Source organism: Gopherus evgoodei, chromosome 3 (assembly GCF_007399415.2).
Source record: "Gopherus evgoodei ecotype Sinaloan lineage chromosome 3, rGopEvg1_v1.p, whole genome shotgun sequence".
Lineage (NCBI taxonomy): Eukaryota > Metazoa > Chordata > Testudines > Testudinidae > Gopherus > Gopherus evgoodei.
The window spans coordinates 107,946,084-107,969,084 of record NC_044324.1 but is presented as its reverse complement, the minus strand read 5'-3'; the positions used below and the strand labels follow the sequence as shown (position 1 = coordinate 107,969,084).

General features: G+C 38.4%; 1 protein-coding gene across 16 annotated transcripts in view; it reads left to right on the top strand.

The window, feature by feature from the left end:
* The window catches only part of PTPRK (protein tyrosine phosphatase receptor type K), a 626,320-nt gene that overhangs the window by 569,556 nt on the left and 33,763 nt on the right, over nucleotides 1-23,001 (top strand). For 6 of the 16 annotated variants that reach the window (XM_030556279.1, XM_030556268.1, XM_030556267.1 and 3 more), the window contains 6 exons: nucleotides 8,064-8,202; nucleotides 11,515-11,544; nucleotides 15,693-15,853; nucleotides 18,341-18,376; nucleotides 19,902-19,913; nucleotides 21,359-21,543. In XM_030556279.1, the coding sequence (XP_030412139.1) occupies nucleotides 8,064-8,202; nucleotides 11,515-11,544; nucleotides 15,693-15,853; nucleotides 18,341-18,376; nucleotides 19,902-19,913; nucleotides 21,359-21,543 (563 nt within the window). Of the gene's footprint in view, nucleotides 1-8,063; nucleotides 8,203-11,514; nucleotides 11,545-15,683; nucleotides 15,854-18,340; nucleotides 18,377-19,901; nucleotides 19,914-21,358; nucleotides 21,544-23,001 lie in introns of all 16 variants that reach the window. The other 10 variants (XM_030556280.1, XM_030556281.1, XM_030556266.1 and 7 more) reach the window with 6 other exon arrangements.

Below are 23,001 nucleotides of genomic sequence, written 5' to 3'. Positions count from 1 at the left end.
AATCAAAAATTAACATGTAAACAAGGCATAACATAAACAGCAGCTTCAGTCAAACACAAGGCACAGTATATCCCACTTCACAGAGCAGGAAAGCCTATCATAAAATGCCATGAGTGTTAGAGGGTAAAACACCAGGTTAAGAGGTTATATATACAATCTTGTACAAAATCTGTGGATTTAAAGCTGGCTTTTAGAAGGATGTCTGTTCACTAATAGTATCATATAAACCACCTTGCAAATCCTGCTTGCCTTTTCTACTTGAATAACTTTGTTTGACAGAGTGGAATATCATTATTATTTTTCCTATCACCATCTCCTTAGTAAGGGTAGGTGAATAGATTTCATGCCTAGTCTCATAAATTTTCTGATGATTGTGCAAGGTTACATGTAAATACTGAGCTCCAGAAGGAAGGAGAATACAGATAAGAGATGTGCAATAACTGAATATCATACACGGTGATATTATTGAATTATTATAGTATCCAATGTACAGTTGCATTATGTAAATAGGTGTTGAAATTTGAGGTGATTTTGTTGAGTATGTAATAAAAATTGGTTTTTAAAAGAAGTTCAAAGTGACTACATTTATCAGAAATTTAAGGGTAAAAGTCCTTCCTCTGCTATTATCTGTAGAAGGATAAGTTGCCACCCTCACCAACCAGTCAGGATCTCACCATTATTTAGGCTTGTCTTCACTACAGGCTAAATCGATGCTGAGATCGATGCAGTGGTGTTGATTTAGCGGGTCTGGTGAAGATGCAATAAGTTGATGGGAGCGCTCTCCTCTGTCAACTTCAGTATTTCACCTCCCTGAGAGGTGAAAGCTAAGTCAGCAGGAGAGAATCTCTCGCCAAAGTAGTACGGCGTAGACTCTGTGTTAGGTTGATGTAAGGTACGTTGCTTAGGGGGGTGATTTTTTGACACCCTTGAGCAATGTAACTTATATTGACTTAAGAATCAGTGTAAGGCTAGGATTTAGACAGTTGCAACACTCAGTCAAATACAGTTCTGCTCACCATTGAAGTTCATGGCACTGCTTGCAACAGTAAGCTGAATAGGATTTCGCCCTTTGCTTGCTACAAAATATAGAGAAAATCAGCATTACAGAGGTGATAACAATTGATAACATAAAGAAAGAATTATTGATAGAGGTGTTGCATCAACTGCAGATGGAACTGTGGAATGTAACTGCTGTTATTGTTGGTACCATATAGAAAACTAATGGGAGAAATCCAATAAGTATCTTGGATCTAGTTTGTCCCTCATTCTCATTAGTGACTCTTGTGTGTGATAATTCACCTAAAAAAAAATGCAGTCCCCTCCTTGTGGATCAGAAATAATGGGGGTGGGGGGAAACAGTCCCCATCCTTCAATTTCTTATGTGAGTGATATTTCTTCCAAACAAATAACCCAATTGAAAGCAATGGGAATACCCTGTATTAATAAAGATTTGCAGGATCCGGTACAGAAATGTAGAATAAAACATATAAGATATTTAATGAAATTGTAAAAATAAGCACTGACTGGAATAAAGCTGATCAAAAGGATTAGATGAAAAATACACAGCCTTGTTTCCTATAATCATCACCTCATTACTAAATTGACTATAAAAATACAGGTTTCTCTTTAAAATTCTCACTACTTTTTCATCTGACCGGTCATCAGTGTGAAAAGGGATTATAGGCACAGATTAATAAAAAGGAATTTTAAGAACTGGGTAAAAGGAGGTTTTTATACATTCAGTGAGTCTGGTAGATTTCAACCATATTAAGAAAAACAGAATCCCAAGACTTGTAATATTTCAATATTTACAGTCAGCAAGGCAAAAAATCGTGTTGTTTTTTTTAGTAGTAGAAAAATGTGTCAGTGCAAATGAGCACCAAAGAAGGTTTTATATTTTTACTGGCATGAAAAGAAGAAATCCCCTCTCATGAAGAAGTGGGGAAGATATGTAAGGTGAAAAATTGTTACAGAAGATTGTAAACAGATATGGAGAGTAGTTATAAATCATGGGAAGAAAAGGGTCTCCTGTGTGAACATATTGGTTTAACCAAGGGGGCACATTAGTGCTGGAAAGAAACCCCTCAAATTGGAAAAACATTTTGAGCTGTATTTACCTTTTATGGATTAGTGAAAAATAATTAGCACTCTATCAAGGGTGACCAGATGTCCCTTTTTTAAAGGAACAGTCCCATATTTAAACCCTTCTGCAGATGTCCCAACTTTTTCTTAAAAATGAACACATTGTCCTTTATTTTCTGTATTCCTCCCTATCAGTACTGGTGGGTCCTGCTGTTGGCTGGATCCCTGCTTGCCAGCCATCTGCCCACCAGCGGTGAGTGAGTGGGTCAATTGACCGACAATGGGTGTGTGTGTGCAAGGCTGGTTGCGGCGGGAAGATGCAGCAAACCAGGCCAGCTGCTCCCCCTGCTGGTCCATCTGTGCAGCCTCTGCGGCATGCCGGCTCTTGCCCAGCCCTCCATCTTCTTCCCGGCCAGCGCTGGTTATGAGCTGTGCTGGCTGGTGAGTGTGGGCAGGCGCCACAAAGTGACTGATTATGTCACCTCTGCTGCCCACCCATCAGCCCTTTACATGCTCCCCCTCTTGCTATATTCTCCCTGTTTCACACCTCCCTCCAGCCCCATGGCTCCTCCATCTCCCCCGTGGCGGGGCATGTCCCACTTCCAGCACTGTGTGGAGAACCAGCCCCTGGTCAGAGCACTCAGCTCACCAATAGCCTGGCCGGCAGGCTTCTTCCTTCCCCCGCTGCTTCTGGCTGGGTCGGTGCCCCGAGAAAGCCCAAGACCCTCCAGTCAGGGGAGCTGGCCAGGAAGAATTGAGCCCTGCAAAGCCCCACAGAGCGCTGACATGGGAAAGCCTCTCCACTCCTCAGCTGAGCTCTGGAATGGCGAGGGGTGGGTGAAGCGATTTCCAGCCTGTTCCTGCCCTGACTCTGCAGACTCCACAGCAGGGCCTTAGCATCCTCTTCACCCGCCCTCCCCAAGCCCTGGGTCCTGCCCCCAGGGAGCATGGGGCTGCTCTATCCCCTAGGCACCTTCCCCTGCCAAGCCACCTCTCTGCCGCGTTTGCTAAAGACCCTGCAGTCAGGTTCCTTGGGTCCTGGTGCACAATGCATCCTTAGGGCTGAACCTCTTCCTGCCCGCACTGCTCCAGGGGACAGGAAGCAGCTGGGTTATGTTGGTGGCCAGCAGCAGCCTGGAGGTCTTAGCTGTCTTTTGACAGTCTGTGGGCCGGAAGGGAAAAGCTGTTTCCAGACACATGGGAGGGGAGAGAAGAGATGAGCTCTGCAAAGATGCAGGGCCAGTCATTCCTTCCCCTTCATGGCGGGAAGTAGCTCTCATCCCTTCCCTCCTCCACAGTCCCGAAAGGCTGCTGCTGGCCACATTCTGATGTGGACTCTTACAGAAATCTGAAGGGGGGCAGAGGGTGAACCTACTTGCCTTCCCTCTCCCACCTCACATGTTGTCTCTGAAAGACACAGTGCCAGGTGCCAGGAGAGGCGGGTCCGTCCCAGGGGCCCTGCCGGGCATGGAGGTTGGAAAGCGCCATGCGGAGAGGGTTGGTCAGTCACCCACCCTGTGTCTGTGTGTGTGATCCCTCCCCATGTGAACCTTAAGGATAAGAAAGTAAATAAAAAGAATCCAACTCTGCAGTATTTCTTTTTAACAGGGGCTCAGTGAACTTGATGTTAATTTGAACGTTTGTACTGCATAGTTCTGATTAAGTGCCATTTAATTCACTTGAATACCAGTAATTTTACCAGGTGTCCTGAATTCAGAATAGGGAGATATGGTCACCCTCACTCCTAGCACTCAACAAGGTTAGTTTTCCATTTACTGATCACTGATAAAAGTGAATATTATTGCCCTGTATCTCAGATGTGGTTGAGGTTGCTTTGTGCCACACCATGAACCAAGCAAATCTGACCCAGAGCCACCAGATCCAGCCATGGGAGGAATCACCCCAATGCAGGGGGAAATCTTACAGGAGTATATAGAAGGTTCAGACAGGACACCACATACTGTGACAATTCTGTTTCAGTTGTGGCCCCTTGCAGCATTAGCAGCCAGCAGGTGCTCTAATTTGCACCGCGGGGATTGACCCTGCACTCGAGGATTGCTGAAGTGCAATTGTGATCTTTATGCTACCTTTGCACATGCATGCATCCCCCACGCACCCCTCCAGCCCCCCCAACACACACACAATTCTTCATTCAGACTCTAGAAACTGGCCCCATGTGTTTTGTGAGACCCAAATTGTCACCATTCTGTATACATTCCAACACATGGAAAACTTGTACAAGCAGTTACAGTAATTATAATGACAGATTGCACCCACACACATGTGCACAAACGACCTGTTAAATGAGTAATTGGACAATTGGGTGCACATTATTATAAAGATGTGAACCTGACTTTCCTTTTTTTGTATATTGTTTGTTGTTCTTTTTCTGGGTATATACATTTAGACCAGTAAAAGCTGAAAACATTGACAGGAGGTAGAATAAAATAAATATGGAAACTGAACTCAAAAAATATTAAACATCTGCAGTTTTCCATTCTTTTTCCTAAAATTTATTTATCTGTTATATGCAATGGTTTTATTTAAACATTTACACCCTGTTATGTAAAAATATAACCCCTCTGAATTAGCCCACAATGTTATATAATTTGCACCAAAGAATGCATATATTATTATTTATTGCTGGAATAATATAGGGTAAAATCCTGGCCCTATAGTAGCCAGTGGGAGTTTTGGTATTGACTTTAGTGGGCCAGGATTGCACCTGTAGATTTTAAGCGTTTTGGATAGAAAAGATTCAGCCTAGATATGTGCTTGATCCATGACTTTTCAAGGTAATTTTTCTACTCCTTTTTTAAGAAAGGCTAATATCTAGTATATGTTCCCATTAGACAGAAGTCTTATTTCCTAGCATTATTGACCATTAGTTCAGACTCTTTAATGTAAAAACAAAGTAAATGAACATGCAACAGATACCTACCTAGGCCTTGGCAGTTGTTCTAAAAGCTTGTACGGAGTGCCACATTTTGAACAGTTACAAGGACCTGAGCTCTGATATTTCTCGTGGAATATAGCCAATAAAAAACACTGTCACCCAAGCCAGGAAAATAGTTAAACTCCTGAAGCAATCTTTTCGTCACATTGCTTGAGAAATGTTTATTTGCTGAGTTCGTATGGTGGCTTTTGAAAATGAGAACTGCATGGCTGATAATATACTTTTAATGAAACTTAAGTAACAAACTTGGCATAAAGGTTACTATAATAGAGGTTAATATAACTGAGCTCTTGTTCTTTGCTTCCAGTCACTCTCCTCTGCCTCCTTTCTAAATCACCATGAAAACACCACCATCCCCCCAGTGAATCAGGCTGATATTCTACCTATCATCTTTGATGCAGCTGTCTCTTTTGATGATCACATTCACGTCATGTCTAAGCTTTTCTACTTCTTCCTACACAAGAAGGTCTTTCCTTTCATTCTGCCCAGGGAAAACTTTTGTCCAGGCCCTCATCATTGTGCATCTTGACTACTAAAACTTCTTCCTACCTATACGTGACACAGGCCATCTTATCCCACTCCAATTGATTTTTAAAAAGCTATTATTATTAATCGCCTTTGCTTATTGCTCTGAATACATCTCCTCCCCCACTACATGTCTCTCACTGCGTCTCCATTCCCCATTTGATCAATCACAGGACACGTCTCTTTACATTTAACACCGTACAGCTCTTAACCCTCCTTTGCCTTCTGACTCTAATACATTATCTAATACATCCCTCACATCCATTCTGCCAGAGATGCCAGACTCCAATGCCCGTTGATCCAATTTTCCCTCCGTCACCTTTGTGCTTTCTTCCCATTCCAACCCCTATGTCTAAGAGGAGGTCCCCATTAAACTCCATTAAAACACTACATTATCCTCTTTCAAGTCCATCTGTAAAACTTATCTTTGTTATGGTGCCCATAAAACACTCAACAATGGCTAGGCAGCTAGTGTGCTATGCTATTTATGCTAAATATGATTACTTTATTGGTATATTGTCACCCTGTCAGGGATTGGGGGATTTCGGGTATGCTTCTGGCAGCAACCTCCTAGTGGTATTACTCTGGGTTCTGTTTCCCAGCGGCGGGAGTCACTGGCCATGTTGTCCAACACTGGGATTCACTGGCTGGGGGTAAAAGAACCTGGGCCCTCCCTCCTCTATCAGGTTCAAACCCTGAGCCCAGTAAATAGTAGTTCAAAATCTGCGGCCTAGAGCATCAGGTGCCCCTATGCCTGCTCCCTGGGCCACTTTCTACTCCAGCTTCTGTTCCTCTTTTGGCGTCACTGGTTCGCCTCTGGGTCCCTCCTGAAGTCCTCTCTGTCTGTGCTCCAGTGGGTCTTCCTCTCGTAGTCACCTCTTGTTGCCGTTTACCTGTGTGATTGAAAGGTCTGGAGCGGCTTGGCGGTGAGACCTGGGCCTAGCCACTTGGGGCTTCAGCGGCTTCTTGGCAGGAGCCTACAACATACAACTGCTCCCCTGGTCCTTACTGTGCTGATCTGCTCCATTTTGAGCTCTGCCTCACTACGAGCATGCCCAGCAGGGGTGTCTGGGCCCAGAGCTGCTCCTTAACCCTTTTCTTTACCTCATCCCCAGCCACTTCCCCATTTGCTTTGTCCACTTGTTGTGTCTCATCAGAACTATATGCCAAGAGTGTAAGCTATTTGGCACTGAAACTGTTGATCCTTATTATATATATTCAGCTCTTAGCACCTTTATCCCTGATTGGAGCATCTAGGTGCTAAACAATGCAAGCAATAATAATAATAGTATAAGCAGTGGGCAATAAGTGTGTTCTTCTGTCTATCCAGCCAGATTGTTTAATCTTGTTTGTGTATGTAATATGTATATTTGTATATTAGAGAAACAAGGTGCATGAGGTAATACCTTTTATTGGACCAACTTCTGTTGGTGAGAGAGACAAGCTTTTGAGCTTATGCAGAGCTCTTCTTCAGATGTGAGTATATGAAGCCCACTAGTGAGTCAGTGTTGCAGATCTCCCTCTATGCCAATCTGCAGAGGATATGGGTCCAGGATGACATAATGATGACTGAGGGGGCACTGTGCTAGCCTGGTCTTGGGATGTATGCTCTTCGTAAGCAAGAGGAAGGAAAACTTAGACAAGGGGCTCAGGAGACTCAATTTTCTATTCCACCACAGATTTCCTTTGTGACCTTGGACAAGCATTTAATCTCTCAGTTCCCTATCACTACTTCACAGGCATGTTTTGAGGATAAATACATAAAAAAGATTGTTAGGTCCTAAGATCCTGTGACAATGGGGCTATATTAGATCGATAGGAAACTAGAACAGCATGAGACATGGGGATGTGAATGAGAGAGGTCCTAATATTGCAAAAATATAGCAATTTACATTAAAGTGTAGGAGATTATGCATTTCCATTTTTTATTTGAGGGATCTAGTAATAATTTAAATCTAGTAAAAATTTATTTTGCTTTTTATTGTACAAAATTTAGAGGGCAAAGATAAGTTTGGATAAGTGTAAAATGGGCAATGTGAGTGGAGGATATGCCAATGCAAATCCTGATCCTTCTAATATCCATTTTTAGGCACTATTTTTGGTGTTTTTTGGTGGGGGAGAAATTGTTATAAAGAAAATATTATTGATTTTGGATGTTAGCTGGAATCCATAAAAACACATTTTCCCTCTGTTTTTTATATTAGTGTTTGTTTTAAACTATATATATGCATTTGTATATCAGGTGAATACTATGAATTATACACACACACACGCACGCACACACAATACAGCATGTGTGATGTATCTGTAGAAGTTCACATATGTACATCACACATGCATGTTCATACACACACACACACACACACAGAGTGTTTGTGCATGTGTTGTGTACTGTATTAACAAAATGTAGAAACTGTCTTTAAAGAACTTTTAGCTCATGATAATTTTCCTGTCAGTGGTAATTATATGCTTTAAGTAACTTCTTTTTGGATTCATTTAGCAGCAGCAACAGAAGAACCAGAGGTGATTCCAGACCCAGCCAAGCAGACAGATCGTGTGGTGAAAATAGCAGGAATAAGTGCTGGAATTCTGGTATTCATCCTCCTCCTCCTAGTTGTCATATTAATTGTCAAAAAAAGGTAAGAATATTAAATTTTCCTGTCTCCTTTTTCTTCTATACTGAATAATCCAAAAATATTCTTTCACAGATCATTTCAAGGAAAGACAGTTGTCAGGACGAGTAGCTGAATAAAATTTATATATTTCTGGTTTTGTACTAAATTTTGAGATACTGTATATGTAAATAAAATGAGGATTGCTGTCATTTTGAGGTCTAGTAGCTTTACTTTTTTTGTTATTCGTTTCTAAGTAGCTTTAATTTTAAAGTTGTAAAAGTATACAGCAGTGCATAAAAAAGATATCATTGAAATTCGTAGATTCTTATTTATTTATTTTACCTTCCGTATTGTAAACTCTATAGAGATTTGTTTCCATATGAAGTCTTTGAGTCCTTTGTTATAAATTATCTGACTTTTCTTGCAAAATATTTTTTATATTTTTGATATATTTTGCTCCATTCTTGTAAATCTAGAAGATATATTTTAAATCACATTACATCATTATAAAATTATCTAGTTAGTCCTTAGTGCATGAATTTTTTTTTAAGAAAGTATTAACCTGAATGAAATTCAGGTGGTTTTAGTACTTTTCATAGTCAGAAAACAAGCAATAGTGCCATCTTCTGGAATTATCAAATGATAACTCTCCATAAAAGGCTAATTTCATTTACAGGCTACTACAGTATACTACTTGTGCATTTGAAAAATATGCTTAACTTTTCAGTGCTTTCAACTCTTAACCTGGAATAAAATTTTATAATCTATTTCTATAAATTCTTAGTCAGAACATCTTAACTATTATTACAAACAATGAGTCCGTCATTCCCTCTTTTTTCCCGACACCCAATCTTTGACCCTAATCCCTTTGAGGATGCACAAACCAGCATGTTCTGCTTCGAATGAGATCTTTTTCTTCCAGAGGTTTGTGGATTGCAGTTCCGCCCCACCCACCCCAAATTCTTAACAAAGAATATATTTGTAAATGTTGCATATGTTAAAATGAAATAAAGTTTTCTATTATTTTTTAGAAGTAGATAAACGTTAAAATTGTACCTAAGATCACACTATATGTTATAATTAATGGTTTCCATTAGATTTTTTTTTTAATTTATTGCCTCTTTACAATTACCCCTGGAGATATATAACTTGGAGAAGAAACATCTGCATTAGAAACATTAGGTATGCTTATAGTATTCTGTGTTAGTTAGCTACATATGTGATTTTCCAAATAGTGCTTTCACTTCTCTCTGTTGTCTACCTCTGTGGTTGAGAATTATATGCATATACAAAAGAGCAAATCATAATATTTTAAAAAGACATAAATTCTTCTTATTTTCTCTATTTACCCAAATTGTGAAGAGCAATATATAGATTTTTTTTCAACTTTCAGCAAGGAATTTTTCTTGATCTGTACTGCAAGATATATCGCTGAGACATATCTTTTCACCATGGTCCCCTCATATTTGATACAAGATTGTATGTGACTAGCTCCCCATTATATATTGCCAGTCATTTCCAACGGAATTGGCTAATCTTGCGGGTAAGAACTGCATAAAACTTCAAGGGGTGAGTGAAAACATTCATTAGAAGATGTGTTCATTCTTACATTCTGAGCCTTCCTGAACTCTTGCTTTCACTAGTTTTTAAAAGAAGCTTTAATTCCTAACGTATTAAATTGCTTAATGAAGATAAATTAACAATGTCAGTAAAATGATACTTTAAAACTTTTCTCCCTGTATGAAACCCTGCAAGCAATAATATGTTAGAAGTCATACTTGATCATCTGTCTAAAAATGCATAATACATTAAAACTTCTGTAATATTCTGTATTCAAAATAGGTGGGAAAATTACCCTATTTAATGAATCTTTAATGTTTGGTAATTTTTCACAATGATAGTTGAATTGGTCTGTTGAATATATAATAGATCTTTCAGTTTTTTCCCCTCTGAAAAGTGGACACTTTTTTAGATCAACCCTTAGTCAAGGTCACTTACAATAAATATATAAAACGTTAAGAGAATAGTATATACATACTTAAGTTAATTCAGTCCCTCTGGTGAATCAGGACAACTTGTATAATAAATCCATGAACAGATGGAACATCTCTTTCTCTCTTTCTTGTGCACACATACACACACTCTTGCACATGCAAACACACATTTCAGTTAGGTTTGGTGGGATTGAAAATTTGATAAGTTACATATCAGCATACATATCTAGTGAATTCATAATGTAGTATCCCTTTTGATACCTGAGATTGATTATAGCTATTATGTAAAAAAAATAACAATACAATGAATTTACTCATTCCCATGGGTTTAATAAGTCTCATGTTAACATATATCTCTAAATTTGATTACATGTGGCTTTATCTTTTAATGAAGAAAAAAACGTGAGTCGTAAGCTGTTCTGTTCATGATTTCACAAGTCTAAGAGATGGTTTATGCTTTGCCTGATCATTCTGTGCAAATTGCTTTACGTTCAACTGGATGAAACTCTTGGCTCTTACACAGTTTTACAAAGTAATCAAGCTAAGAAAAGGGATACTGCATCTTTCAAATCGCAATGCCACGTTCTTTTAGTTGTTGGACTGTTAGCAAATGTACTTCATTTCCTTCCATTTGTTTACCTTCCATATTTTTAAATGCTTACCATGCATACATCAACATTTCTGACTGTAAGATTTAAAGATATAAAATATATGTTTGCATTCAGCAAATGTGTGTGTGTATATATAGGTATCAGTATACACATACATCTGCTGTAAAATGTGTATTGTGTATGGTATGAGTGTACACATATATGTACATATGGTATGTTTGCAAACATATATGTGCACCTGTGTACCAGTAAAGACTTCAAAATGTCTTCATTAAATTTAGTGGTTTTCTGACCAAGTATATTAATACAATCTTTAGTTTTTGTAACTGAAAAGTTAAAAGCATATTTAATGCACAGGCTTTGTACACAACTATTCCATTTATCATGACATTTAGGTAGTAATTGATCATCATACTATGCTGAACTTCATATTGAAAATACATAATCCATTTAATTTTCCATTTTTTGGCAGTAGATTAAATGTCAGCATGTAATTTTCTCAAGTGATCTCTCTCTAAAAAACAAATCATTTTTATATGCCAGTGTATTTTTTTAATTGCATGGCAAAGTAAACCTAATCAATGCATGAGCAAGTTGAAACGCTAACCGAAGAAACATGAATTTTCAATTTTTTTTTAACACACATTTCTCTGCTTTGTTCAATGTGACGGAGTCACGCTTTTCATTCACCATTGCTTCTCTTTTTCCACTGTCTGTGATTTGCTTGCCAGGAGGAGCTACTATTCTTACTCCTACTATCTGTAAGTAGAAAATGGGTGACTTACTACTTTACATGTTTTAAAGATGCAGTATCCCTTTTTAAAAAAAAGAAAAAATACAGTCTTTATAATTTTGCTAAATTTCAATTTTTGATACATTTCCTTGGTCTGAGGGGGTCTAAAGGTTCCCTGGTGGTTTTCCTATTTTACCTTGGTTTGTTTTTTTTTAAAGGGATATTGTATTTATAACTGTATATTGAGATTTTTACTCTTTGCCTACCTTTTTCCCCATAATTATCATTTTAGTTAGTATAATCACATTTTGATTTGCATTCTATATCAAATTTACACATCACACTACAAAATGTCTTGTGTAGTAGCTGTCGCATAGGGAACCATGATTGTGAATCACTATTTTTTGTTTTTATTTAACAGGAATAAGTGCATTAAAGAAAGTACATTTGCAGCTGATACTGCCTAACACCTGTAGTATGCAAATCAGATGTAAATTTCAAACATGTAAACAGGCTCTTGCATGCTCCCTGGAGGACAGGATGTTTACAATGGTGGGAGCAACAATGGGAATTGTTTTTACAAAAATATCTGTTGTATACAAAGTCCTTCTCTATTGCTCATTGGGCAATCTGCATACGCAAGCAAAAGTATTATTTTATACTGTATAGCAGGAACTTTGTTTCATTGTAGCAGAATTACATTTTTGTCTGTGTCAACCAGATGAATTTTTGTAAGATCTGTAATGATGTAGGCATTGATTGAACAAAGTGCTTGAGCATGTGCTTAACTTTTTAAGGATGTGCATAAAGTCCCACTCATTTCAAAGGGAATAAAGCAGTGGTTTTCAAATTGTGGGTCATGACCCAGTACTAGGTTGCGGAATGGAAGGCATTTGGTCATGGCAGCTCTGGTCAGCACCACCAGCTGGGCTGTTAAAAGACCCATTGGCAGTGCTGCCCGGCTAAGGCAGGCTAGTCCCTACCTGTTTTAACACCGTGCTGCACCCCAGAAGTGGCCAGCAGCAGGTCTGGCTCCTAGACAGAGGGGCCACGGGGCTCTGCGTGCTGCCCCTGCCTCAAGGACTGGCTCCGCACTCCCATTGGCCAGTTCCCAGCTGGTGGGGGCGGTGCCTGTGGGTGGGAGCTGCTTGCACACCTCCGCCTAGGAGCCAGACCTGCTGCTGGTTGTTGCTGGAGCGCAGTGCAGTCCGCAGTGCCAGGACAGGTGGGAAGCCTGCCTCTGCACTCTTGCCGTGCCACTGACTGGTAGCCGCCAGAAGAAAGCCCACGCCCCAGCCCTGAGTCCTCCCCAAACTCGGAACCCCTTCCTGCACCCCAAACTCCTCATCCCCGGCCCCACCCCAGAGCCTGCACCCAGAGCCCTGACCCCCTCCTGTACCCCAACCCCTGCCCCAGCCCAGAGCCCCTACAACACTCCAAACCCCTCATTCCCAGCTCTATTGGGTCGCAGGCTTCAACAATTTTCTCAACTGGATTGTGAGAAAAAAGGGTTTGAAAACCACTGGATTAAAGCTTATGCTCAGTGAGTGCCTGATTATGGATGCTCCTCTACATTTTTGTTTAAACAGGTTATTTACTTGACTTCATTTAATAAACTGAAAAAGCTAAACAAATGTTGTAAACTAACAATGGAGTTCTCTTCTTCATTGTGATGAATTATAATTTCCTTGTTAAATAAGAATTGCTTCAGCCAAAGATAATTAACTGCATAGTTTCATACTATGATAGAGCACTTTTTCCCTCTTGACACCCCCTGAAACACCAACCTGCCTTATGGTCATGCACTTGGATCCTTTGATAGACAATGAGAAACATTTATGCTTGTGTCAGTCTCAAGTACTTGCATAATAAATTGCTTAATTGTCTGACTGGATGTGCCTCTAGAAAAGATCAGGCCTACAAAGAGTCAATACATTGTAGTGCTAGAACACAATGGGCCTTTTTTGAGGAAGTTGACACATAGCAGAAGAATTAGTAGTAAACTACTGTTATACATTAATAAGTTGTAAAGCATTTCAGTGGTTGCTGATTTATATAGCATAGCTAGCAAATTTTGTTACAAAGTGGTGCTTTAAAAGGGGGCTTAGTGTAGCTGAGAGAGTAGACTTTATAACCTTTTTTGTTCCTTTCCAGAGATGGCCTTTAAAACTGGGAGCTTTAAAGTCTAGAAAATATCTGAAAAGCTTTAATACTAGAAAACTGGAGCCTGAATTAGAAATGCCAGTTTCAGAAAAGCTTTGACAAAATTAGATAGCAATAATAAATCTGGAGCATTTTCAGTTCTGGAGCTTCTATTTTTTACAAATTTGTTCAGCTGGAATATTGCATAAACAAACTTTGCTAATTACTCTAAAAATGCCTGCCTGGAGAAAACCTATATCATAAAGTGTTTTAAGGAGACACCAAAAATGTGTTATTCACTCATGGAATCATGTGAACATGTTTATTTTTGGACATCAAAATTCTAAATTTTTGACCCCTTGGGCTTTAATTAAAGAATAATAGTCTGAGAAGATCTTCATGACTTCCTTAACAGACTGGTGGTTGTTAGGATGAAAGTGTCAAGGAGAGGAAGGAGTTAGAGCAATCTAAAAATCTTCCCTGCTTGATTATATACGAGCAGACCAGTTCTCAGATCTGCTCTGCCTTGTCTATCTTCAACACTTTTTGGTGGTCCTTAAAAACTGAATAAAGTTTGTGAAACCTGAGAAACAGACTTCAAAGGAATTAGTATCTAGTGGAGAGAGAGCCCCACTTCCTATTTTGGATGGCAGGGTAGATCACTTCCCTATTCTGCAGTAGTGTTTTCCTCACTAACCTCTCCTGTGCAGCTGCAGAATATTGAAATTTTGCAGCCAACACTAGAAGGCTCTAACAGAACTTTTATCCCATGAAATATAAGATAGATATGCAAATTGTAAAAGCATTTAACACTATGGTAATAACATTGCTTTTGAACAGAAAAAGATCATGAAATTAAACTGCTTTTAAAAAAAATATTTTTTCAGCATACAGTATTTGCTATGCTGATTATGTCTTTTCTCTGTGGTGCTTGTGGTTCATCCAAGAAGATCATGCTAAATGGTTATCTTAGCCAAACTGCTTTGAGCTGTAGTTGTTACTACAGTAACAATTTTGAATATTTTATATTTATTAATATAATAAAATGTATGTAGATCATTCATAAAGACTTAGAGAACACGTTGTGTAATACCTTGCACATTAAAGACTTTAAATGCACATTTAAGACTTAAAATGACAACTATAACCTATCGGCTCTGACTTCAAAGGGGCTGCATTCAGAAGGAGAGTTTCTTGAACTATTTCCTCAATGTGCAGTTCATGTGCAGCGACTATTAAATTTTGGTTTTAGCTATACAGTTCAGAGTGCTATGGCATTTGTGTGTGATACAGTCACAGTCTGTGGTTGCTCATTCAAAAAATCTAGTGTTCTCAAACTGCATAGAATACAGATTTTTCTGAACAAAAAAGTTAGCATCAGGAACGATAAATTTCATACGATTTAGTATTGTGTATGTAAAGGGAAGGAGCAGCTCCTAACATGAAATGTACCATTAATCTGCATTGAATCATTATGTTGTGTTGTTGGATTTCTTGGCTAATAAAGTAATCTCAATGGTAAAATGATTTTTTCCTACTAGGAAGAACAAGGAAATGAATTATCCAGTTATAAAATCAAAATGTAGACTTAAATGGGAATGGTTGATAAAATTGCATGTACAGATGATACTTCTTTATCATTTTAATTAAAATATAACTACAACCTCTAATTTGTTTATATTAGTATAATTACACTCTGGAAAAAAATTAATATCATTAGGTACAGAAATAAAAACTTGTCTGGGGATTGGTCCTGCTTTGAACAGGGGGTTGGACTAGATGACCTCCTGAGGTCCCTTCCAACCCTGATATTCTGTGATTCTTTGATATGAAAGTATTTATGCAGCATAAATATTATATTCTCTCTTTCTCTCAAAGAGCAGGAAATATAATTGCAGCTGTGTTTATTGGATCATTGGCCTTTGCTTGTTGCCACCAAGCCCCGCTCACATGCACCATTAATTACTATTGCAGGTGTTAATGTTTCATCAAATATTAAGGTGTTTTGGGTTTTCTTTGTTCTTGGCTGGGCAGCAAACTTGCTAAGAAACGCAAGGACGCCATGGGGAACACCAGACAAGAAATGACACACATGGTGAACGCAATGGATAGGAGTTATGCTGATCAGAGCACCCTTCATGCAGAAGATCCTCTCTCAATCACATTTATGGACTCTCATAACTTCAGCCCCAGATGTAAGTACAACAGTGCTAGATCCTATTGACTGTAGTTGGCTATAAGGGAATAGGAAAGACAGATTAGTGTGCTTTTCTGGTTTGTTGCGTATAGCACTGGTTCTCAACCAAGGGTATGTGGAGGTCTTCCAGGGGCTACATCAGCTCATCTTGATATTTGCCTACTTTTACAACAGGCAAAAAGCACTAGTGAAGTCAGTGCAAACTAAAATTTCATACAGACAATGACTTGTTTATATTGCTCTATATACTGTACACTGAAATGTAAGTACAATATTTATATTCCATGGTAAAAATGAGAAAGTAAGCAGATTTTCAGTAATGCTGTGCCGTGACACTTTTGTATGTAAGCAAGTAGTTTTTAAGTGTTGTGAAAGTTGGGGTACAAAGACAAATCTGACTCCTGAAAGGGGTAGAGTATTCTGGAAAGGTTGAGAACCATTGGTATATAGGGCCAATCTCCAAATGTAGATTTCAGTGGGAGATAAGAGAAGTAAAAGTCTTTAGAAAGGAATGCTTATGTATAATGGGTTGGGAGTATTTTTCCATAGGAGTGTGTCATGTTGTTTGATATACTTGAAGCCAGTTATAGTTAGTACTGATTAGTACACCTTCTAGAGTCGATTCCGTGTTTGTTATAGCACCTTTTTAAATTGCATTCCAAAATAGTCTTTACCCAGGCAAGGGCATTGTATACCAAATTATTAAGTAATGACTACTTTGCACAATGTCTGTTACCATAATCAATTAGCTTTTATTTATTTTTTTGCATGAGCTCCAAATGAGTTTCTCTCTTTTGGAGGTGAGGAGGTTGCAACAGGGAACAACAATTCAACTTCCCATCCTTTTGTAAAATGCATGTTTGCTGGCATACTTGGAGGTTTGCTACATACTTTTATTTCTTTGAAGACAGGAAAGGTTACTACTGAAATGTGTAGTTTTGAGGATCAACACCCCACCCCCACCCCCCTCAGACACACACACTCCCTTACTACAGTACTTATAAGGTCATGACTCAGGAAGGCATTTAAGTTTCACTTAAGTCAATGTTAAGCATGTGATTAAATGCTTTCCTGAATCACAGTCTATATCAGTACTTGCAAATACTTCATGATTCATTTCAGAACTGAGTAGTAATTATAACAGTGATCTTTGATCTGTTGCATTATTGCTCCTTAATATTGTTGGAAAACATTTAAAATGTAGGTTATAATGTCAAAAATTAGTTTTTAACTTTTCTGCACTTGGAGGTCATTAGAACTCTGAGCAGAAACTCTCTTGTTGGTTTGGCAGCATTGTCTTATATTGTAATATAGGAAACAAAATTGGGGGGTAACCTTAGATCTTGCTGTTCAAGTCAGTCCAGCTCAATATGCTGTGGAGATAACTTTCTTTAAGCATCTCCTATCCAATTTCAGTTTAATACCAACCTAGCTTGCCACTTCTGTATGGTGTTAAGGTACTATACTAGTGGCTGTGTACAACTGTGGCTAGAGTTGGAAAGAATTTTGCCAGCGACTGCTAATTCGTCAGAATCTAAACAGAACTCAGGCAGGGCTCCTATGGCAACCTGCCTGCCAGGCAGGTTTGGCAACCTGCCTGGTTTCTTGCCATCTCTCTCACCCAGCTCCTCAGCAGTGTGTCTGGAAGCCCTGGGAATGCTGACTCCCAAGCTTCCAGGGTCTGCAGCTTTGGAGCAGCCAGCCAGCCAGATTGCCCAATGACCCTGACTTTATTCCATTTTGCAAAAAAAAATAGAATTTTTTTTATTCTCATTCCAAATCAGATTTTGAAATATCAGAATCGTCCGTGAAATGGAATACATTTCTCCCAACAGCTCTAATCAGGGCCTGTAAAATCCTGCCAGTTTTAACTAAGGTGTGGTTACATCAGTATGTGCAGCGTTTCTTTGTCTTTTCCCTGTACTTACTATAGGAAATACCTTGAGTACTGCAAATAATGAAGCTATTAACTGCAAATATTTATTTAATTTTCTAAAATAATTGTCAAGCTTTTAAGGAACACCCTTTTGTTATTGGAATTGGGGTGTTGGGTAAATGTTGCACATTAAAGGATGGGTTGGGTTGAAAAAGAAAGGCATAGTTCTGTAAAAGTGAACTATTATGTCACTGCTAATGAAGACTAGTGAGGGACCATGTCCCTTCCAAGAATAAAAGCTTATTGAATTGACTTCATTGCAAATAAGAATCTCTTCTGCTTGTATCTTATACATAGAAACATCATTGCCTAATTTAATGCAGCTGAAGTTTATTTTGTTTTGGCTATTAATATAAATATACTGCACATAAGAGATCTCTTTTCCCCTCTGTTATGTATAATGTCAAGTAAACTGGAAGTATTCAGTCTGTTTGCTGTAACAAAATTAATGAGAGTTTCACTGTGCATTTTATCATGTTGTTGTTTTTCTTCTTAAAAATACACTAATTGAGGGTAATGTATTTCTTCATGAGCTTTGTTTTCCTGCAGTGCCCAATGATCCACTTGTGCCGACTGCTGTGTTAGGTGAGGATCTAGTCCTTCATCCTCTGTTCCTGCATGGATTTCATTTCCTTGCATGGTTTATAGCTCTGACAACAAATACATTGTATACAGTATTGAAGCTGCTTGTTTTACATAATAGGTAGCCAAGCTATTATCAGACAATGCAGGTATATTCAACTCTGTACTCAGTTTATCAGCTCAGTTAAAGTTGAAATAAGTGTCAATGCAAAAAAAAAATTCTTTAATTCTTGCATTTAAAATTACTCTGAGTGCTAAGTGAATAGGAGCAAAATGATAACAGTTGTAAAATGTTATAGGTATTCACCTCCCCGTGGCACTAGGACTAATCCAGATGAATCGATCTGTAAGGCTAGAACCTGGTGGGGGAAAAAACAAAACAAAAACCTGTATTATGATTAGATAGCACCCCAAGCTCTATTTTCTAACTAAAGAATTAGGAGGAAGGGGAGATTAAATATCTAATATGCAGGAAAGATTAATAAAATCTTGATTTGTGCTTTCCACCCTTTATGTAATTACAGTTTTCAAATGCCTCTGAGTCGTAGGCAGTGGTGACTTTGGAGTTATTTCAAAAATTGAAGAGGTTTTGTTTTGTATTTTTTTATTTTTTTATTTTATTTTATTCTATTTTTGGCTTAGCAAACAATATTGAAGGACTTTGTTTTTTAGAAAATGGTTTTAAAAATGCAGTGGAAAAATAATATTTGTGTCCCATTTTCTGACTTGATATAATCTAATGAATGATATTAGAGTTCAGTCAGTTACCAAGGCTGCTTTACTACTAAAAAGTCAGCAAAATTAGACTTACTGGTTGAGTGGTATTTAAAAATTGAACTTTCCCTAATGTGTTTCTTTGGGAGGCTTTTTTCTAATACACATTATCTCAGGCTTTTACTATTCATGTAGGCCATGCCCAACTATATTTGCAGTGACATTAGAACTACTGAAACTACTAATTCATCTAGGTGAAACAAATTTGTAGATAGCCAATGGTAAATCTGTTGAAACTGTACTGTGACATATAACTGTGAAGAGGAAGCCCTAGAGGTTAATTGAAGGAGAATTTAATAGTTTCTGTATGTATTCACATCTCAGCATACTTTTCATTTGTTTTTCACAGATGAGCAGTTTTTCATATGACCAGAACTATAGCAAATAAGTCTTATGTTAGCTAAAGGTTGTGTTAGGTTGTAGTGGTACGAGACATATGAATGATTTTTTTAGTTCATTTTCAGCACGTTAGTGTCTCATTCCATTCTATATACTTTATCTAGTAGTAAGTTACTCTGATAATTTTGGTTTTCTTAGATCCATACTATTCCATTGGATTCAGTGGGGAGCTCTACTTAAAAATTGATGGCGTGATATACCCCTTATGTTTTAGAAACTATTTGAAATATTATAAAGCCTCATAACTTTTAATGCTATTTATCGTTTAGTCATTTTCTAATCTAATACAGACTTCAAATAAATTTCTTATGTTCTTGTTCACTCTTTGTTTTTTTGCTGCTTCAATGGGTTAAAGTGCCTATTACTGGTAAGTATATTGGAAGAAACTATAGAGAACTGCACATCAAGAGAATGTTTGAAATGTGTATGGTTTAATATGTATAATACCACAGTAAAAGTGACTGGTACATGTCACTCATGCTGTTAGGGGGTTTAATGAGGCATAAATGTATTGAAATTAGCAACTCTTGTGTAACAGCTTACAGAGCGAGGTTACTTACCTTAAGATGGCATTTGATACAGCATTCAAGTTGTGTGCACCTTTGGCAGAATTGTAGAGAATATTTAAATGCTGTCCAGACCTTAAAATGCTGGCTATATTGCTAGGGCTTTCTGCTTGGTTCTTTGGAAGGGACAGGAGTAGACTGATTGTAAAGTAGCATGTATGGGTGTTGGATCTCTTATGGAATGACTTGGAATGATAAATCAGCTTTTGCCTAAGAAAACATGAAAACAGCAGCAACATACTTTGAGTGGCCCAGCAGCCAAAATCTGGTTTCTGTATTACATTCTATCTTCCTAAATACCACCTATAATTTTAATTGGAATGTTGAAAGTGGTATTCACCTTTACTTCCTGTGCTAACCAGTCAGTAGAATTGCTGTATGCTATTAGTGTTTCACAAAAGTTGTTGACTCCTTGTCAGTAATGTAAGAAGTGATCCCTTTATGGAGTTCATACATCAGCTTAGGTTTGAGTAGTGCTTTGGAGTCCTTCAAGAAGAGAGGATTGTTACATACTAGTTTTATAAATAGTATTTCTTTCTTTACTTAAAATGGAGAGTGTCCAGCGGAAATCAGGGCACGTGATAACTCAGCTGTTCAGTTGAAGGATCGGTAGCACAATGATAGTATTAAAGTCTCCACTTTTGTATGTGTTGGTTCTGCATCCCAAATGGATTATGTAGGCTTAACCCTAATATGAAGATTTTTTAATAACAAATGATATATCTGTAATCTACAATGTTTGGTGGGGTCGGGTTGTTTGTTTTTTAAACTGGGATCTGAACTCACTGATTCTGGATGTAGAACTATGGTGAGCTGGGAGCACGGAAGAGCTGTCCTCATTATGTTGCTTATTTCATAGTTTTGTTGTCTTTATTAAATAAGCTTGTTTCAGAAAAGTTTAAATTTTGGATAACAATGAGAAAGTGAAGTTTTCTAAAAAGTGACCATTAAAAACTATCTTTTTAGCTTTTTAATGAAGTATCCTTAGACCTTCTGTTCTACAGGACAGAGAATCTCAATCTTTTCAGTGTGTTTGCAATCAAATAAATAAATTTATTTAACACCCTGAATGCGCTAGGTGCTGGCTTGCACACTCAGAAATTTTGGGGGAAGGTGAAGTGATGAGAAACTGTAAGTCTCTGTTTCAATAATAGGCTGAAAATTTTACTGTAGTTGATTCATTTTAGGTGTATACACTAGTGTTAGAATAAATGTTACTTACTTCTCTGGGCTTTTGTAACCACAGATGAGAATCACAGTGCGACAGCCGAGTCCAGTCGCCTGCTGGATGTCCCTCGCTACCTTTGTGAAGGAACAGAGTCCCCTTACCAGACTGGACAGCTGCATCCGGCCATCAGAGTAGCTGATTTGCTGCAACATATTAACCTCATGAAGACATCTGATAGCTATGGTTTTAAAGAGGAGTATGAGGTAGAACTTAAGTGATTTATTTATGAATTATTCTTATCAGAAAAACCCCTTGTGAGTACAGTATCTTGTTTGCAATGAGGGCTCTTGGTTGCAGAGGGATTAAACTAATTGTAATGGGATGAAAGAAAATTTGACAGGGAGATGTATTAGGTAGTGGGATAATCCCAGAATGAGGTGGGGAGAGGAGTTCTATTACTTGAGACATTCCAAATGACAGTAGTCTGGACTAAGCGCTAGACATATCCAACAGTGAAAAATCCAGCACTGGTGGTGTAGGGTGGGTACAGATGGACAGATAGCTCTCCTCCACCTCTGGTTTTGGATTCTCTGGGATGATTCTGTGAGGTTAGAATGTCAGAAACAGTACAGCCAGTAAAGTGTTACAGACTAGTTTTGCATACAATTACAACTATATTTAAAATGATGTAACCACTTGCTTGGTAAACTTTGCTGATTAAATTTAGAGCCCTCCCCCCCCCCATCTACTTATGTATTTAATAGGAGAACAAGACTTAATAGCTGTTTTTATCATACCTCTGCCATTTCCCCTCTTCACTTACATGCATTTTCCCCTTAGTCAGTGTTTTCTTATACCATGCTTCATTTTAGGGCTGTGCTTCCATAGTGCACAAAGAGCAGTGACTAGTTTAGTCCTTGATTTCTACTTCTGATGGATGGTCTCCTGCATCATCTCTCCTTGCCCTAACATGGGCCAGTGGTGGAGAATGTGCTTTTAAATTTGTTTCCATAGTAACTGTTCTGTTTCTGTGGCTGATCTCCCAGGTAGAGGCAGCACAACACCCAGAAAGGAAGCTATAGTGGCACATGCCTTCAGCAATTAGATAGAAGCATGGAATACATGTTGTGGGCAATGGAAAAGAACACAGAGAAAAGTCTCATCTGCCATCGCTGAGATAGCAACCTTTATTTTACACCCTTCACAATATGGAGAGGAGTTTGAAAATGTTTTGCTAGTAGTTTTAAAGTTTTAGCTTTAAAATTAGAGCACGAACAGCAAGAGTTTTAGGAGGAGTCTTCATGGTTGCTATGTTCAAGAGTAATGCCTGCTCCATTCTAAGAAAAATTATAGAACAGGCAGTAGGTATCTGAATATATTATGGTACATTATAAGAGTGGGGAGGATCAGTCTGTGTATATTTCATCTGGGATTCCTCTTCTTTTCCTTCCTCCCCACCTTGTGAAGACTGCTGTGCACTTGACCATCCATTTCCAGCCCTCCATCAAGCCTCCATCATAGCTCCCTCTATTTTGGGCCAGGAGGACTGGGTTTGAAATCCCTTTGGAAATCAGTCCTTAACTGATTCATTAGCCTGTAGGGATCACTGAGAGAGAGACTCTCCCTCTTCCTATAGCTACATTTCTACTTCTGCTATCAAGGAAGCTAGTGGGTGACAGATCAGATAATCAAAGCTGAGATTCTTTTATGATAGAGAACTG